The sequence below is a fragment of the Anolis carolinensis genome, unplaced genomic scaffold, assembly GCF_035594765.1.
Source record: "Anolis carolinensis isolate JA03-04 unplaced genomic scaffold, rAnoCar3.1.pri scaffold_12, whole genome shotgun sequence".
NCBI lineage: Eukaryota > Metazoa > Chordata > Lepidosauria > Squamata > Dactyloidae > Anolis > Anolis carolinensis.
Window position 1 is genome coordinate 21,206,287 of NW_026943823.1, and position 18,339 is coordinate 21,224,625.

Genomic DNA, 18,339 nt, shown 5'->3' on the forward strand with positions numbered 1-18,339 from the left:
ACAAACCTGCCATCTTCCAGAACTACCTTTCAGAATCCACTGACTGTTCCAGATTTTGAAAAATTTGCTTTGAATAATAATAATAATTATTATTATTATTATTATTATTATTATTTAAAACTCAGTACTGTATAGACGCATCAGGAGCAGTTTGAAAGCACACACTCATCATTATGATGTGTGGCAGTAACTTTGGCAGCATGGAGCTGTTTCTGGTTTTTATGCCTGAATATAAAATTCCTGGCTATTTTTTAAATTTACCTGACTGTAGAGAAAAGCTCATAAAATGAGAGAAAAGGATGTTGCTTCTTTGATTAGCTGGATCTTTAATGTGAGGAATTAATAACACAGGACAGGACAGTCTTTCCGTTTATGGGAGAAGTCAAAGCTGTACGCATGGCTGCTAAACAGCCTCATAATGCATGATTAGCCAGCGTCAGGGCTGTTCTGTTAAAAAGAAGTGGTGACATTTTACACACAATTAAACCACCCAGAACAATTTTCTTGGTCTGAAGCATGACATTACTAAATCCCGATCTGTGTGGAAGACTTTTCTGAAGAAGGGACCTTTCATAACCCATAATTCTGGCCGTGCGCTTTGTGTTATCTTCTGTAACACTATGTTTACTCTTCGCAGTTGAAAGAAATAGATGCCCGGAAGATCCTCAAAGCAATGCTCTCGTACGTGTGGCCCAAGGATAGGCCTGACCTACGTGCCCGCGTTGCCATTTCCCTGGGATTTTTAGCGGGAGCAAAGGTAAGAGTAAAAACATGGGGAAAAGCTTTTATTGTAAGTGCCAGAAATGGCCAACCAAAGAGGCTGGATTAAGATACTTCAGTTGGATTTTGTGCGGCTGAAACCCACTTTATAATCCATTAAATGCCACTTTCTTTGGATCCTGAAAGATGGCATTTTTTAATATTCCATCTTGCGTTTTTGTGATTGAGGATGAGTAAGACATTTCCTCTGAGGAAAAAGTCTTATTCCTGCAAAATCCCTAATGGATGTCAACATGAACCTAGACATACATAGTAAAATCCCATCACGTTAAGTCTAGTTGTGTCGGACTCTGTGGGTTGCGCTCATCTCCATTTCTACGAAGAGCCGGCGTTGTCCATAGACACCTCCAAGGTCATGTGGCCGGCATGACTGCATCACCATTGATGCCTCCCCTCCAGAGCAGTACCTATTGATCAACTCACATTTGCATGTTTTCGAATTGCTAGGTTGGCAGAAGCTGGGGCTAACAGCGGCAGCTCACACCGCTCCCCAGATTTGAACTGCTGACGATGTTCCAAGGAATATTTAGCACCTTCTCCTGCAATTATTTGCAAAATTAAGGGAGCAAACATCATGGGTTTGTAGCTACAACCATTTCCTCATCTATTGCACTTTATTACGCCCTATCTATTTATTGTAGTCACACGGTCCACCCCATCCCAAGTTGCTCCTCTATTGATGGTAGCATTTATTCAACTACCTTGTTTACAATATTCACTCGTTGCACTTCACCCAATCCATTTTATCCTCTCTACTTGGGCACCAAATCCATGTTTTTATGATGTTTATCACTTTATATTTTATAATGTTTAGAGTGTTATTTTAATTTTTATGTCTGTATTTTCTGATGTTATTTTATCTTGGTCTATTTGTTTTAATCCGGGCTTGGCCCCATGTAAGCCGCCCCGAGTCCCTTCGGGGAGATGGAGGTGGGATATAAAAATAAAGTGTTGTTGTTGTTGTTGTTGTTATGGATTTGTCTGCTTTCGGATATTTGGAAAGAGCTTACTCTTAAAACAGTGATTCCCAACCTGTGGTCTGTGGACCTCCAGTGGTCCCCAAGAACTAAAATATGGTCAGTGGCCTCACCATTACTACACCATTGCAACAAAAGTGACTGGTCTCGGAAAACCCTCTTCTAGTGTAGAAGCAACAGGAATGTCAGGAGGGAAGAGACTGGCTACCCACAAAAAGCAGGTGTGACAACAAGCCTCCTGACTGCTGCTTCTCCTCCTTCCTCCTTCCCTCTGAGATGAGGGGTTTTTGAGGTGCTGATTCAGAAAATTGCATTGGATACACCACATCAGCTCTATGGTTTTTTGTGGGTGAGCAGATGGCGACTACTGGATGGCATATGTTCTGTATCAGAAACTAGAGCTGATGTGGTCAATCCAGTGCAGTTTTCTGAATCAGGGCCCCAAATAACCAAACCAAATCAAAAGTTGACTAAAAACTGATTTGTAACCCTTTTGGTACTAATGTTGGAGAGTGGTCCCTGGTCAAAGTGGTCCCTGGTAAAAAAAAAAAAAAGCTTGGGAACCACTGTCTTAACACATCATTATATTATTTTCATTAATTGTCCTGAAGGACTTTCACAAAGATCAAGGCTAATAAGGGAAGAGCAAACATCTTTCTATTGTATCTTCAGACTCGGGCATCTTTGTTGGCTTGTTTGATGTTTTATTTCTCATCTAACATGTATGGCCAATGAAGTTTCTCAGCTTCCGTGGGGCCGAGTGCTGGAACGGCCCTTGAAGCTGTGTTAAATTCCGCCCCAAAGAGACAATTTCCCTGGAAGGAGAGACTGCCTGGGAGAGAAATAACCTTCGGCACTAAGCCAGGTTGAACCGAGCCTTTCTCGAGCATTCTCTTATCTGCATTCAACAGATTTGCCTCTTTACAAAAGGAGGGAGGAGGCTGCTGAGAGAAGGAGGCGCAGAGATGATAGCAACGGTTCACTTGTAAGAGACAACTTTTCCAATTTCATCTCAACTGAAGAGGAGTGTGGTGGGCAGCAGGGAATAGGCAGCATTTTCATTCTCAATGTTCCTCTTAGGCCAGGGATTTTTTTAAAAAAACACACACAATCATGATAATGATTTTTTTTTCTTATATGTCACCTCTCCATTTTTGAAAAACAACTTCAATCAGTTCATTAACAAAATAACATAGCAAAAAACAAAGAAAATGTCAAGCTGAGATGAGTGCAGCAGATTAATAGAAAGTAAACAGAATTCATTCTCCCATCAGATTAGTGGAATGGTTTCAATTCAGCAAGCACAACCGACTGCCTTCCTGGATAGTACTGGCCTCTGCGAAGGGGCCAAGCTCTGTTAACAAGAAAAAAGATCCCAATGAGGAGGAGGTTCATCGGCCAGCAAGCGGACTCTTTCCTAAGCTGTGCTCCTGTCCTGTCCGGTTCTGTTCAACATCTTTATTAATGACTTAGATGAAGGGCTAGAAGGCATAATCATTAAGTTTGCAGATGACACCAAACTGGGAGGGTTAGCCAATACTCCAGAAGAAAGGAGCAGAATTCAAAACGATCCTAACAGATTAGAGAGATGATTGGTCAAAACTAACAAAATGAAGTTCAACAGGGACAAATGCAAGAGACTCCACTTAGGCAGAAAAAATAAAATGCAAAGATACAGAATGGGGATTTTTTTTTTCGTGTCAGGAGCAACTTGAGTCGCTTCTGGAGTGAGAGAATTGGCCGTCTGCAAGGACGTTGCCCAGGGGACGCCTGGATGTTTTTGATGTTTTTACCATCCTTGTGGGAGGCTTCTCTCATGTCCCCGTAAGGAGCTGGAGCTGATAGAGGGAGCTCATCCGCACTCTCCCCGGGTGGGATTCAAACCTGGCAGCTTTCAGGTCAGCAACCCAACCTTCAAGTCACTTAGTCCACTACGCCATCTGGGGGCGCCAGAATGGGGAATGATGCCCCTTCCTCTCCACGAGGACCCCAAGATCTTTTTCAGAAGTAATACTGTTTAGCCAGGCATCAAATGGGGAATGATGCCTGGCTAAACAGTATTACTTTTGAAAAAGATCTTGGGGTCCTCGTGGAGAGGAAGGTGAACATGAGCCAGCAATGTCATGCAGCAGCTAAAAAAGCCAATGGGATTTTGGCCTGCATCAAGAGGAGTCCAGTGCCTAGATCCAGAGAAGTCATGCTCCCCCTCTATTCTATTCTACCTTGGTCAGACTACCTTACCTGGAACCCCACTGTGTCTCTGGGCACCGCAATTGAAGGGAGATGTTGACTCTAAGCTGTGTCCAGAGAAAGGAGACTCAAAAGATCAAGGGTCTGGAGAACAAGCCCTATGAGGAGTGGCTGAAAGAGCTGGGCTTGTTTAGTCTGCAGAAGAGTAGGCTGAGAGGAGACAAGAAGAGAGCCATGGATCAAGATGCGAGGGGAAGTCATAGGGAGGAGGGAGGGAGCTTGTTTTCTGCTGCCTTGGAGACTAGGACGCAATGGAACAATGGCTTCAATCTACAGCAAAGGAGATTCAACCTGAACATTAGGAAGAACTTCCTGACTGAGAGAGAGAGCTGTTAGGCAGTGGAACTCTCTGCCCCGGAGTGTGGTGGAGGCTCCTCCTTTGGAGGCTTTGAAGCAGAGGCTGGGTGGCCATCTGTCGGGGGTGCTTTGAATGCGATTTTCTTGCTGCTTGGCAGGGGGTTGGACTGGATGACCCACAAGGTGTCTTCCAACTCTAGGATTCTGTGATTTTATTATTCTAGATTCATTGGCAAGCAAGCAGATTCCTTCCTAAGCCATCAGGAGCTTTAAATAATAATAATAATAATAATAATAATAACTTTATTTTTATACCCTGCCTCTATCTCCCCAAAGGGGACTCAGGGCGGCTTACATGGGACCAAGCCCGAATAAAAACAGTAGCAGTATAAAACACAGCAATACACAAAAACATGCACAATTAAAAAAATTTAAACATTAGCCAATAAAAACAAGAACTAATAAAAACATGGATTAAAACGGAGAGATTGTAAAAGTAGACTGGGTAAGGTGCACCATATAAATATTGTAAACACGAGGTGACTGATAAAGTGCTGCAAATTCTTGGAAGGGGATAACTACCATTTTGAATTGTGTCTGGAGACAACAGGCCAAGGAATTGCACATTCCTCAATTAAGAAAGCAGGATTGAAGAGAATGAACTCATTTGAAATGTAGAAGCATTGGAAAGAGTGCGAGCTGTACTTCTCTCAGATTTGAAGAGCACCAGAGGAAGGACATACCCAAACCTCATCTGAGATTTGATCTTGGTCCTTTTTCTCCAAATGTGGCACGGGGAAAGTTGCCTTTTGGGGGGGATTATGAGAGTGGCAACCCAGAAAGAAGAGCCTTCCCCAATCCTGGAAGGACTGCCAAAGGACAACAGTGTGGTGTAGGCTCTGTTCCAAAGGAAGGAATAGGCAAAGCCCTGCCAAAGGCAACTCTTTGGCATTCTTGGGGACTCCATAAGTTGACTAGCGACTTAAAGACGCACACACATGCGCACATGCAAGTTCGGAAGACTGATCTACGAACCACCATGTCCTCAAAATCATTTTCTCGTCCCTTACAACACTGACAGCCAAGACCATCACAGACCTAATTCCCAAAGCCCTTGGAATTAAGCAGGGATGACTCTGGTGGTCTAAATTGGCTTAAGCCCTCTGTGAGCCGGTTGTGAATCCAGCCGCACTGATCTGTAGTAGCAGGATTACATTTGCAGGGTTGATCAGAGCGGTTGTCATCTCCTGTCATGTTTGCCGTCTCTTTTGGCCTTTTGCTCGTGGGCCGGGCATCCATTATTTATGAGTTGGGTGCATCTTTCACAGTGTCTGTGCGGTTCCTGGTTGTTAATTTTCTACACTTGGGAAGGGAGCTGTCTGGAAATGCAAAGCGCGGACGTCGAGTGCCAGGGGAACTTTGAAACGGATGATATGCTTTGCCTCCAGAGAACTCCGTATCTGCCTAATCAACAAAGGATATGTCAGCGCAATATCTAAGCTCATTTTGCCCGAGTCAGCCTTGCGGACCCAGAAGGGAGGCTCCCGTAATGAAAAAGCAGGGCTGGCTTTCCTTTCCTGTAAACTATTACTGAGGTCAGATCCCAGGAAACCTGCACAACTGCCTCCAGTGTCTGGAGTCACACCAATCCAACATCGTTTTGTATTATAGCTGCTGAATATTTCTGCTGATATTGATCCCTGTGCCGCTCTTAGGGGCCCAGCTTGCCCCTCATTCTGGAAGCTCTGAAGTCAGTTGTCCTCCCAGTTGTTTTCAGGTGGATATTTTTTAGGGGGGGGGGGATCCATTATGGGTATTCCTTATTTGGATTTCTGAAGTGTTTCAAAATCCCAGATTCATATATAGTTTACTATAGTCGGTAGAATCATAAAATAATTGAATTGGAAGAGACTACATGGGTCATCTAGTCCAAATGCAAGGCTTATGTTGATTTCTTTCTTAACAGAAGGAATCTTGTAAACATTTCCTTAACTTAAAAGAGCCATTGTCTTTGACTAATTTAAATTTTTTTCCCAAAGGTTCATTAAGTCAGCAAATGTTGACAGATGTAAACAGATGTAAACATTTCACTTATCACTGTCAACAGTTCTTATCATAGTTTGACAACTTTTAATTACAATCCAAAAAGTCACAGATATCTATACAGTATAAAGGAGGTAAACAAAGGTTGTGTCTGTTAAGTCACTTTTAATTACAGTTCAGCAAGCAGGCAGTTAGTCATTGCAGACCTTAATATTTTTGATTGGTGTCTCCAAAATTATTAGGTTTCATTCATTCATTCAATCCTTTCATACAATTCATTCAAACCATATATCATATTTCTGTGACATATAGTCATCCAGCTTCTGCTTAAAAGCCTCCAAAGAAGGAGCCTCCACCAGACTTGGAGGCAGAGAGTTCCACTGTTGAACAGCTCTCCTTACAGTCAGGAGGTTCTTCCTAATGTTCAAGTGGAATCTCCTCTGCAATTTCAACCCATGGCTCCATTGAATCCTAGTTTCCAGGGCAGCGGAAAACAATCCTCCTCCCTCTTCCTTATGACATCTTTTCCAACATTTATACATGGTGATTGAGTCTTTTCCCAACCTTCTCTTCTGCAAGTAGGATTAGTTGAGTCTAGCTATCTATATCTGTAGATATATCTATACCTATTAGTAGTACTGGGTTCAAGTCCCAGTTGGACCTCATTCCTCAATCCAAGTTGTGGAGATCCCTGGCCCTCCGAGGCCTGCTGAGTTTGCTTTTAACTGGAGAAATATGGGCCTTTCCCCTCCTTGCTTCCCAGCTGCTCTTGCGAAAACACTATCACTTTCTCTGCCTGTCATTGTAGTTATTACTGCAGAGGAGCTATAATTGCAATTGCTTTCGAATGTAAACTGTTTGCAAACTCATAGGGAATGTTAAAACACTAAGCTTTCAAAACCTTAGTGAAGATCTGTAGCCAGTCATTCTAATTAATCTACTTTAAAAAAAAACCTTTTATCTATTCTGTTGAAATCGTCATTGGAGGAAGCCATGGACTTTTATCCAGGAAGACCTTGTGTACAATTCTTACGTATTTTCACTTTCGGCTTGTCCCATCTGAATGGATGTCAGTAAACATATATGCACAAAAGGAGGCAGAAATGTTTTCTCCCAAGATGCCTCTGAGTATTCATACCCTGTTTCCCCGAAAATAAGACATCCCCGAAAAATAAGACCTAGTAGAAGTTTTGCTGAATTGCTAAATATAAGGCCTCCCCCGAAAGTAAGACCTAGCAAAGTTTTTGTTTGGAAGCATGCCCGCCAAACAGAACAACAGAGCATGCAGGATTGGTAAATGTACATACCAGTTGTACATGGAAATAATGGTAGTAACAAGAAATTCTTGATAGGATTCATAGTTTGTCTGATTATGCTGGTTTGTGATGACAACTACTGTACAGTATATAATAAATGTTCATTTTTTTTGTTCAGCAATAAATGTGAATTCTTCTTCATGGAAAAATAAGACATCCCCTGAAAATAAGACCTAGCACATCTTTGGGAGCAAAAATTAATATAAGACACTGTCTTATTTTCGGGGAAACACGGTAGAAGAACGCAGAGTTGATATGAATCCAGGTAGGATTCAAGGCTCTGACTTTGAGCTCTAAAGTCCTATATGGCTCAAGTCTAGAATGTATGAAAGTGTGTGCCTATTTATTGTACATTGTGAGTCACATTTGGATCCCTTACTGGGACAAAGTTGGGCCATTTTTGAAATAAATTTATCTAAAATTTACAAAAGTTTTCCCCTTCTACCCTTGCCGTCTCCCATTTCCAAGCAATGTGTTTTGAGAATTGGGATCCAGAAAGGTCTTTAAAAGCTTCCACACATTTTCTAGGGACTCGCTTTATTGAGAAAAGCACGTGTCTCCCTGCTATGGAGCCTGAGAGGCTGCTGTGGAAAGAACGTGATGCGTGTGTTTAAGGACACATGTTCTGTTGAAATAATCAGAAAGTGAAAAATCCCCAAACTTTGAGAGTAATGCACAAAGGATTTCTGAAGTATATCTCCTAGAGGAGCACTCCGCTTTTTCTGGTTAATGCTGCTTCCAGGAAAACCTCAGCGGAATACGTGCGTTACTTTTCTCTTCAGAGTATGCACTGTTCTTAAAGCAATGCTGGAGAAATAATATTTAACACTTTGTCGTTCTCAGTGCAGAATCGCAACACCAGTCGCTCTACTTCTGCTTGTTCTGAAATGAAAGGAAAGAGTTTTATCCTAACATCTCACCCGGGGTTGACCCTCTGGGAGTGATCATTTCTGTTGTACTCCAGGGCAGAATGCACCTCTGTACTTAATCACCACACTCCACTCCAAAATAAATTGGCAAAGTATATATAAAAAGCAATTCAGCAAAAATGGGAAAAAAGTCAAAGTCTAAATGTATGAAATACTCCAAAAGATTCAAGGTACAAGAGTAGATCCAAAAGCACAGGGATACAAAAGAACCAGGATACACAAGGCAGGAACAATCCTTCAAACTTGGAAGCATGAAACATGAACAAACGAAGACATGGAACTAGAATTCCCCCAAAGACTTGGCAAGAGATGTAACCTCAATAATCAACGTTGACCAGACTGCTGGAATATTCCTCTGGCCTCACTAATACAGACATGAAATCATGGAGTTTTCCCTGACTACCTGATAACGGCTTTTTTTCTAACAAGTGCTTTGGCCTTTCAAGATTCTGTTGTGCAGCCTAGAGTTTACAAAAACTAAGTCTCCTAGCTATCAGCTCATTATGCTCCCCACCTGGGATTTCATCCTCTGAACTCATTTCGGCCTCTGACCTTGCTTCCTTAGCGAAAGATTTATCAGAAGCATCTGGGCCTCTCTCTGGAATGTGGCCTTTGGTAACTGGAGACACAGACTGCTCAGTTCCAGAACTTAACATCTCATGCTGGCTCGCTGGCCCAGAAAACCCATGATCCACTTTGTCACAAAGCAGGCACCATCATGGGCTGAACTACAATAATGTTAACCCTTCACTCATATTTTTGAAAAATACTTGTTTTATTGCTTATTTCACATAGACTCAAGAGTTTCTCATTACATTCACACAACACACCTACGCACTGCAGGCGACACATAAACCCATTGTGGTGGTGCAATGACATAAAACCTGATGCTGCTGAACTGCCGACCTGAAGGTTGGCAGTTCGAATCTGCTAGACAGGGTGAGCTACCACTGTTAGCTCTAGATCCTGCCAACCTAGCAGTTCGAAAACATGCAAATGTGAGTAGATAAATAGGTACTGCTTTGGCGGGAAAAGGCAAAGAGATGCTCCAAGCAATCTCGCCAGCCACACGACCGGGAGGTGTCGACGACAATGCAGGTTCCTTGATTTGAAAATGGAAAAGAACATCTCCCGCAGAGCTAGAGATTAGCACTGTCTCCAGAATCAGAAATGAAAGAAGCCTTTGCCTTTGTCTGTGTATTTGTTTTTCACAGTATTTACATCTGTAGCAAGGCAGTGAATTTTTGCCTGTGTTTGTTTATATGTTGTAATCCACTCTGAGTCACCTAGGGGAGAAGGGCGGAACATAAATAAAGTATTATTATTATTTTATTATGACACAACAAACAAGATAGATAGTTGGATTTCGTATCACAAAATCACAAGTCGAACACTTCCCAAGTGTGGTTTTTTGTATTATTATTATTACTATTATTATTATGTCTTGACATACAGTTTGCAAATGGGATGTTTTGTAGAATAAATATCTTACAGCTTTAAGCACAGGAGGAGGATCCCTCTATCCTTTTCATCCTTCTTGTGTCCCATTTTCTGCACAAGTTTGTACCCAAATGGGATATTTGGCTCTGTTCTTCTTGCTGTATTTTGGGGATCCCTACTGTCAAAAAAGGGGGGATTCTGCCTTCAGTTCTACAAATAATGCTTCTAGAGTCCGTGCTCTGAAGGCTCTCTAATGATCGTTTGTAACTTAACGGCACTATAAATACATGCTGCGTTGAGCCTCTCTACTTTGTGCCTCCCAGCCTTGTCATCACTTTAATGAGCCTCCAGAATGAACTGAAGCACATTCTTAATGCGCTGTTTGGTTGCGGCACAAACAGGTTTTTATGAAGAAGCAGCTGGAAGCGGGGGCTTCGGTTCGGGAAGGGAAGGCCCTCTTTCCGCAGTCTGTAGCCTCATCCTGCTAAGCAACTAATAGCAGAATTATCATCATTGCCGCTGATTCAGGGGAAATATTTACCCGTTACAAATAAGCGTTTTAGCACGTCTTGTGTAATCACCACGTTTTGTGCTTCTTTTTTTGAAGGCCATGAATATAGTAGTACCCTTCATGTTTAAATACGCCGTTGACAACCTCAACCAGATGTCTGGAAATGTGCTGAACCTGAGCGATGCACCAAATACCGTCACAACTATGGCAACAGCGGTTCTGATTGGATGTAAGTGCGATTCCTTCATCTCTTGACCGGTGCGGACTTCCTTCCATAAGATTTTGGAGCGTGAACATCCCTGACCTTTTACCGTTTATGTTTCTCAGCATCTGGGGTGCATGAAATCCCGTGCCAACACTTCTGGTCAGAGATAATTACTATTATAACCAGCTGGGCTGTGGCGCAGGCTGGTTAGCAGCCAGCTGCAACAAATCACTCTGACCAAGAGGTCATGAGTTCGAGGCCAGCCCATGCCTGTGTCTGTCTCTGTTCTATGTTATGGCATTGAATGTTTGCCTTATATGTGTGCAATGTGATCCGCCCTGAGTCCCCTTCGGGGTGAGAAGGGCGGAATATAAATACAGTAGAGTCTCACTTATCCAAGCTAAACAGGCCGGCAGAAGCTTGGATAAGCGAATATCTTGGATAATAAGGAGGGATTAAGGAAAAGCCTATTAAACATCAGATTAGGTTGTGATTTTACAAATTAAGCACCAAAACATCATGTTATACAACAAATTTGACAGAAAAAGTAGTTCAATACGCAGTAATGTTATGTTGTAATTACTGTATTTACGAATTTAGCACCAAAATATCACGATATATTGAAAACATTGACTACAAAAATGGCTTGGATTATCCAGAGGCTTGGATAAGCGAGGCTTGGATAAGTGAGACTCTACTGTATTGTAAAGAAATACATATATTAGAGTAATCATCTATTGTACTCATAGTTATCCTTAGGGATTTTTTTAGGTCTCCAAATGAAGTCCGACTTTTATATGTATGTGTGTGTGTATATATATATATATGTGTATATACACACTAGCTTGGGTACCCGGCATTGCTTGGGTTATTTGAAAAAATAGGAGCCCCCAGTGACGCAATGATTTAAACTCTTGTGCCGGCACGACTGCTGACCTGAAGGTTGGGTTGCTGACCTGAAGGTTGCCGGTTTGAATCCAGGAAGAGCACAGATGAGCTCCCCCTGTCAGTTGTGTCATCGGTGAAGGTCACAGTTTTTCTGGTTGTGGGTGAACTGCAACTCCCAGAAAGGAAGGTTAGTTCTACACAAAGCCCTCCAGTAATCAAATTTCGGCATATCTGGTCTGTGTGCCAAGTTTGTCCTTTCTCTTTTCACCAGACGGCATCTCGCGGGCCGGCTCTGCCTTGTTTAATGAAGCCAGGAATGCTGTTTTTGGGAAGGTTGCCCAAAACTCTATCCGAAGGATAGCCCGGAATGTCTTTCTCCACCTGCACAACCTGGACCTGAGTTTCCACCTGAACCGGCAGACGGGCGCCTTGTCCAAAGCCATTGACCGGGGGACCAGGGGCATCAGCTTCATCCTCAGTGCCTTGGTCTTCAACCTGGGGCCCACCTTGTTCGAAGTGGGCCTCGTCAGCGGGATTTTAGTAAGTGGAAACGGCCTCGGCTATACTTGCAGGAAGAGGGCACATGGTTCTGAAAATAAAGGCAGTAATGTGATTAGCCATTTGAACATGATATTTAGACAGAGGGGTACACTGGAAACAAAGTCGCCAATGGACTCTAGGTAGCTCACATTGGGTTGGATTACTGGTTTCAGTGCCACTCCTGATCTATTTTGGAAAATGGAAATCTCCATAACTTTTTGGAGATTTTATGATCTTTGGAAAAGCATGACCTTTTTAGAAGACACAACCTTTTGAAAAATGATGCCAAAACCTCTTGGTAAAAAACATGACATGTTAGAGTCATAACCCTTTTGGGAAAACGGCATTCATGCAAGGCAATCAGGTTTCTCAGCTGTTAGACTGATAAACTTAGATATCTCTTTGTTCTGTTAGGGACTAAGATATGCCAATGCACAAAAATACACACACACACACACACACACACACACACACACACACACATATATATATACACATATGCACATACACACAGCAGAGTTCCAGAAGTGTTCTTTTATTTGCCAAAAACATCTTCTATCCCTTGAGATATATTTGCCTTTAAATCATGCTCTCAAGAGACAAAAATAAGGAGACTTCTTTAAAAGTAACATAGTTGGTTTACTCACAAACTTCATGTATTCAGCATAAGTGCTGGCCAAGGTCTTTAGGCACTGCACCCAGTGTGCCGATCACCACCGGGACCACCTTGACTGGCTTGTGCCAGAGTCGCTGCAGTTCAGTCTTTAAGTCCTCATATTGCGTAAGCTTTTCCAGTTGCTTCTCGTATTATTATTATTATTATTATTATTATTATTATTATTATTATTATTATTATTATTTGAAACACAACAAGATGAGTCCACCGCAGACACTCTGCTGGCTGTTGTATTGGATCACACGTCGGACACTTCCCAAGTGTCTAGGACTATTATTATTATTATTATTATTATTATTATTATTATTATTATTATTATTATTATTATTATTATTAGAAACACAACAAGATGAGTCCACAGCACACTCTGCTTGCTGTTGTATTGGATCACACAAGTGTCTAGGACTGTTATTATTATTATTATTATTATTATTATTATTAGAAACACAACAAGATGAGTTCACAGCAGACACTCTGCCAGCTGTTGTATTGGATCACACGTCGTACACTTCCCAAGTGTCTAGGATTATTATTATTATTATTATTATTATTATTATTATTATTATTATTATTATTATTATTAGAAACACAACAAGATGAGTCCACAGCAGACACTCTGCTGGCTGTTGTATTGGATCACACGTCAGACACTTCCCAAGTGTCTAGGACTATCATTATTATTATTATTATTATTATTATTATTACTATTATTATTAGAAACACAACAAGATGAGTCCACAGCAGACATTTTGCTGGCTATTGTATTGGATCACACGTCGGACACTTCCCAAGTGTCTATCATTATTATTATTATTATTATTATTATTATTATTATTATTATTATTATTATTATTATTATTATTATTATTATTAGAAACACAACAAGATGAGTCCACAGCAGACATTTTGCTGGCTATTGTATTGGATCACACGTCGCACACTTCCCAAGTGTCTAGGACTGTGTGATGTATCGGCGAGTAATGCGCGCAGATCCCAGTAAGGTGGCCTTCTGCAGCTGGCAGGTGGTAATTAATACTGTTATTATTATTATTATTATGCTTGAATTGCTTCATTGTCCCTCTCTCTCTGTCTTCTCCAGTATTACAAGTGTGGGGGCCCCTTTGCAGCAATAACCCTGGGGACACTAGGGACGTACATAGCGTTCACGATAGGCGTCACGCAATGGAGGTAAGGCTCACCGATCTGAATGCACTGATTTCTGCGGCAGCAGTGAACAGGGCTCTCTATGCAAATCTCTTTGTCTTCCAGGACTAAATTTAGGATAGAAATGAACAAAGCCGATAACGATGCGGGTAATGCTGCCATCGACTCGCTGCTGAATTATGAAACTGTGAAGGTGAGCCATTAACCATTTTAACTTCCCATATTGCCATTAACTCGGGGCCCGATTATCCATTAATGCCTGCCTTCTTTCTCTTGACTCAAATGGAAACTTGCATTTGCTCCATTCTTTAGATAATAATGAGCTTTGGAATTAGCCCTTGCTAAAGAAACCCTTTAGAATTGAGATGCTCACTCCGGCTCCAAATTTTTTCCCCTCCACCCATTTACGTCTTCAAGTAAAACGGTATCTTGTAAGGAAAGTCAGGTCAAGGAACCAACATTGATTCTTTCTCTATATAAATTTGATGTTTTGCACCTGTATAAAAGAGATGTTGATGTGGAGAAGAACATGTCTCGGGCTGTGGCGCAGGCTGGAGAGCAGCTGCAATGAATCACTGCAATGAATCGCTCTGACCAGGAGGTCATGAGTTCGAGGCCCGCTCGGAGCCTATGTTTGTCTGTCTTTGTTCTATGTTAAAAGGCATTGAATGTTTGCCTATATGTGTAATGTGATCCGCCCTGAGTCCCCTTTGGGGTGAGAAGGGCGGAATATAAATTCTGTAAATAAATAAATAAATAAATAAATGTCTGGGAAAACATGGCAACTCTGACAAATCGGCCGTTGGCCACCAAAAACAAGGAGAAGGCACATCATAGATGTAGCAGGTCTGATATGAGGTGTCAGCCCATTGAAATGCTAGATAGAAAGTGTTGTTGAAGGCTTTCATGGCCGAAATCACTGGGCTGTATGGCTATGTTCCAGAAGCATTCTCTCCTGACGTTTGCCCCACATGTATGACGGGCATCTTCAAAGGTTTTGAGGTCTGTTAGAAACTAGGCAAGTGGGGTTTATATATCTGTAGGATATCCAGGGTGTGGGAAAGAACTCTTGTTTGTTGGAGGCAAATGGGAATGTTGCAATTAATCTACTCGATTAGCATTGAAAGGCCTTGCAGCTTCAAGGCCTGGGTGATTCCTGTCTGGGAGGATCCTTTGTTGGTAAAGGACAAGATGGATCCTCTCACCTCTGCAAGAGGCTACTGTATACTGTGCAGCTGTGGACAAGTCTACACAGGGACCACCAAACACAGCAGCATTGCCCAGACACGAATCGAGGAACATGAAGGGCATTACAGACTTACTCAAGCAGAGAAGTCAACCATAGCAGAGCCCTTGGACACAGCATATTATTTGAGAGCACAGAAATGCTGGACCACTCTCACAACCACCGTGTCAGACTACACAGAGAAGCCATTGAAATCTACAAGAATGTGGACAATCTTTAACAGAAAGGGGGAAACCATGAAAATGAACAAAATCTGGCTACCAGTATTAAAAAAAATCTAGAATCAGGACAGTAAATAAAGAACACCACTCAGAAAAAAGGGGAATTCCAGACAGGAAACAATAAGGACCAGCTAACACCTCCCAGCAAAGGTTTCCCTCGAGCAGGAAGCAGCCAAGCCTTGAACCTGCAACGCCATTCAATGCTAATCAAGATGGCCAATTGCAACCTTCACACTTGCATCAAACAGACAAGAGTTCTTTCTCTCACCCTGGACATTCCACAGATATATAAACCTCCTTCTCTTGTTTCCAACAGAAGTCACAATCTCTGAGGATGCCTGCCATAGGTGTGGGCGAAACGTCAGGAGAGAATGCTTCTGGAACATGGCCATACAGCCCGGAAAACTCACAGCAATCCTGTGGCTTCCTAGTTCACCCAGTGCTCTTGGAAGGATGCAACTCTTCAGTCTTCTTCTTTTTCTCCCGCTAGTATTTCAATAATGAAAAATACGAAGCCCAAAGGTATGACGGGTATTTGAAGACCTACGAAAACGCCTCCCTGAAGACTACCTCGACCTTAGCTCTGCTTAACTTTGGACAGAACACCATCTTCAGCATTGGCTTAACGGCCGCCATGGTCTTGGCCAGCCAGGGGATTATTGCAGGTAACACATACCTATTTATTTATTTATTTATTTACAGTATTTGTATTCCGCCCTTCTCACCCCGAAGGGGACTCAGGGCGGATTACAATGAACACATATATGGCAAACATTCAGTGCCAACAGACAAACAACATTCAGTTTTAGACAGACACAGAGGCATTTTTACATCTTTCCAGTTTCATGATTCCGGCCACAGGGGGAGCTGTTGCTTCACCATCCACTGGTGGCTGTTCTTCCTCATTCTTTTCCTCGTGTTTTGCTGGCAGTTTTATGGTGTTGTAGATTAGTTAAATTAGCCTCCCGTATAAAGCGTACCTAAATTTTCCCTACTTGACAGATGCAACTTTCTTTCGGGGCTGCATAGGTCAACAGCAAGCCGGGGCTATTTTTTTTAATGGTCGGAGGCTTAACCCAACCCGGGCTTCGAACTCATGACCTCTCGGTCAGTAGTGATTTATAGCAGCTGGTTACTAGCCAACTGCGCCACAGCCCAGCCCCTATCCTGACCTGGGTAGAAATCAGGACTAAATGGAGCCTTAACAAGCAATCTGACTGAACATTATGAGTCATTTGGGATAACTGAAAAACATGTTTACCAACTAGATTTATTTTTAAGGTGCACGTATTTGTTGAGTGTGGAATTGAGCTGGGATAATCGCAGATTATTTTTGAATTTGCTGCAGTTTATGCCAACAAGCAGAGATGAATTGCTGGCTCCTAACTCTTTCCCCAACCTTCTTTTTATCATGGAGGCAACCTCACCGTTGGGGACCTGGTGATGGTGAATGGGCTGCTGTTCCAGCTGTCGTTGCCCCTGAACTTCCTGGGGACGGTGTACAGGGAGACGAGGCAGGCCCTCATCGACATGAACACCTTGTTCACGCTGCTGAGCGTCGACACCAAAATTAAAGTGAGTATAGGCCATTCGGTGCTTTGAAAACGCTTACTAAATGGATGAATGAGGTCGTCTTCTTGTCATATTATTGCTTCATTTGAGAACTAATTCCCACTCTCCACAAAAAGGAAAGTTGGCCACAAAGAGTTGGCGTCCCACTTTAAATCTCCCACAGTGTCCTGGGATTTGTAGTTCATTGACGACCAGGATCTCTCTGGCTGACATTTTTAAAATTGCAGATCCCAGGATTCAACAGGAGGCAACCATAGGATTTAAAGTGAGACATTCCTAGACATTCTTTAGGAATCTCTAGATTCTCTGTTGGAGACCGCAACCTTCTCATGCCTCCTCTATTTAGTGTTTTTTTCTGTTTTGTGATGTGTCGATTTATTTCCTGAAGTGTATGTCTTATTTTGCACTGTTTTAATTTTGTTTATTGTATATTATGATACTATTTAAATGCTTTAACTGTTTTAATGTTATTTTATTGTATATTGGTGTATTGGCATTAATTGCCATTTTTGTAAGCCGCCCTGAGTCCCCTCGGGTGAGAAGGGCGGGGTAGAAATGATAGAAATAATTAAATAAATAAATTATTTGGTTTGCGGTTTCCTTAGCTCTATGTACTTAAAGCTATGGAAGGAGCTAAAGACCATGTGACTGGTTCAGTGACTGTTTTGAATGCTCTGTTTTTAAAAGGATGACAGTTGAGGCTTGAGTCTGTTAGAGTGCAGAAGCCAGTGTTAGGAGTTAGAAGACAGTTGAGACTTGAGTCTGTTAGAGTGCAGAAGCCAGTGTTAGGAGTTAGAAGACAGTTGAGGCTTGAGTCTTATTAGAGTGCAGAAGCCAGTGTTAGGAGTTAGAAGACAGTTGAGGCTTGAGTCTGTTAGAGTGCAGAAGCCAGTGTTAGGAGTTAGAAGACAGTTGAGGCTTGAGTCTGTTAGAGTGCAGAAGCCAGTGTTAGGAGTTAGAAGACAGTTGAGGCTTGAGTCTGTTAGAGTGCAGAAGCCAGTGTTAGGAGTTAGAAGACAGTTGAGGCTTGAGTCTTATTAGAGTGCAGAAGCCAGTGTTAGGAGTTAGAAGACGGTTGAGGCTTGAGTCTGTTAGAGTGCAGAAGCCAGTGTTAGGAGTTAGAAGACAGTTGAGGCTTGAGTCTGTTAGAGTGCAGAAGCCAGAGTTAGGAGAAGACAGTTGAGGCTTGAGTCTATTGAATTTTGGTGCTTAATTTGTAAAATCATAACGTAATTTGATGTTTAATAGGCTTTTCCTTAATCCCTGCTTATTGTCCAACATTTT

At 42.1% G+C, this 18,339-nt stretch overlaps 1 protein-coding gene across 1 annotated transcript in view; it reads left to right on the forward strand.

Moving 5' to 3' along the window:
- abcb7 (ATP binding cassette subfamily B member 7) overlaps nucleotides 1-18,339 on the forward strand; it is a 63,036-nt gene that overhangs the window by 21,109 nt on the left and 23,588 nt on the right. The window contains exons 4-10 of the mRNA XM_008123109.3: nucleotides 638-757; nucleotides 10,640-10,772; nucleotides 11,908-12,176; nucleotides 13,952-14,040; nucleotides 14,122-14,209; nucleotides 15,974-16,148; nucleotides 16,901-17,058. Coding sequence (XP_008121316.2) covers nucleotides 638-757; nucleotides 10,640-10,772; nucleotides 11,908-12,176; nucleotides 13,952-14,040; nucleotides 14,122-14,209; nucleotides 15,974-16,148; nucleotides 16,901-17,058 — 1,032 coding nt within the window. The remainder of the gene's footprint in view (nucleotides 1-637; nucleotides 758-10,639; nucleotides 10,773-11,907; nucleotides 12,177-13,951; nucleotides 14,041-14,121; nucleotides 14,210-15,973; nucleotides 16,149-16,900; nucleotides 17,059-18,339) is intronic.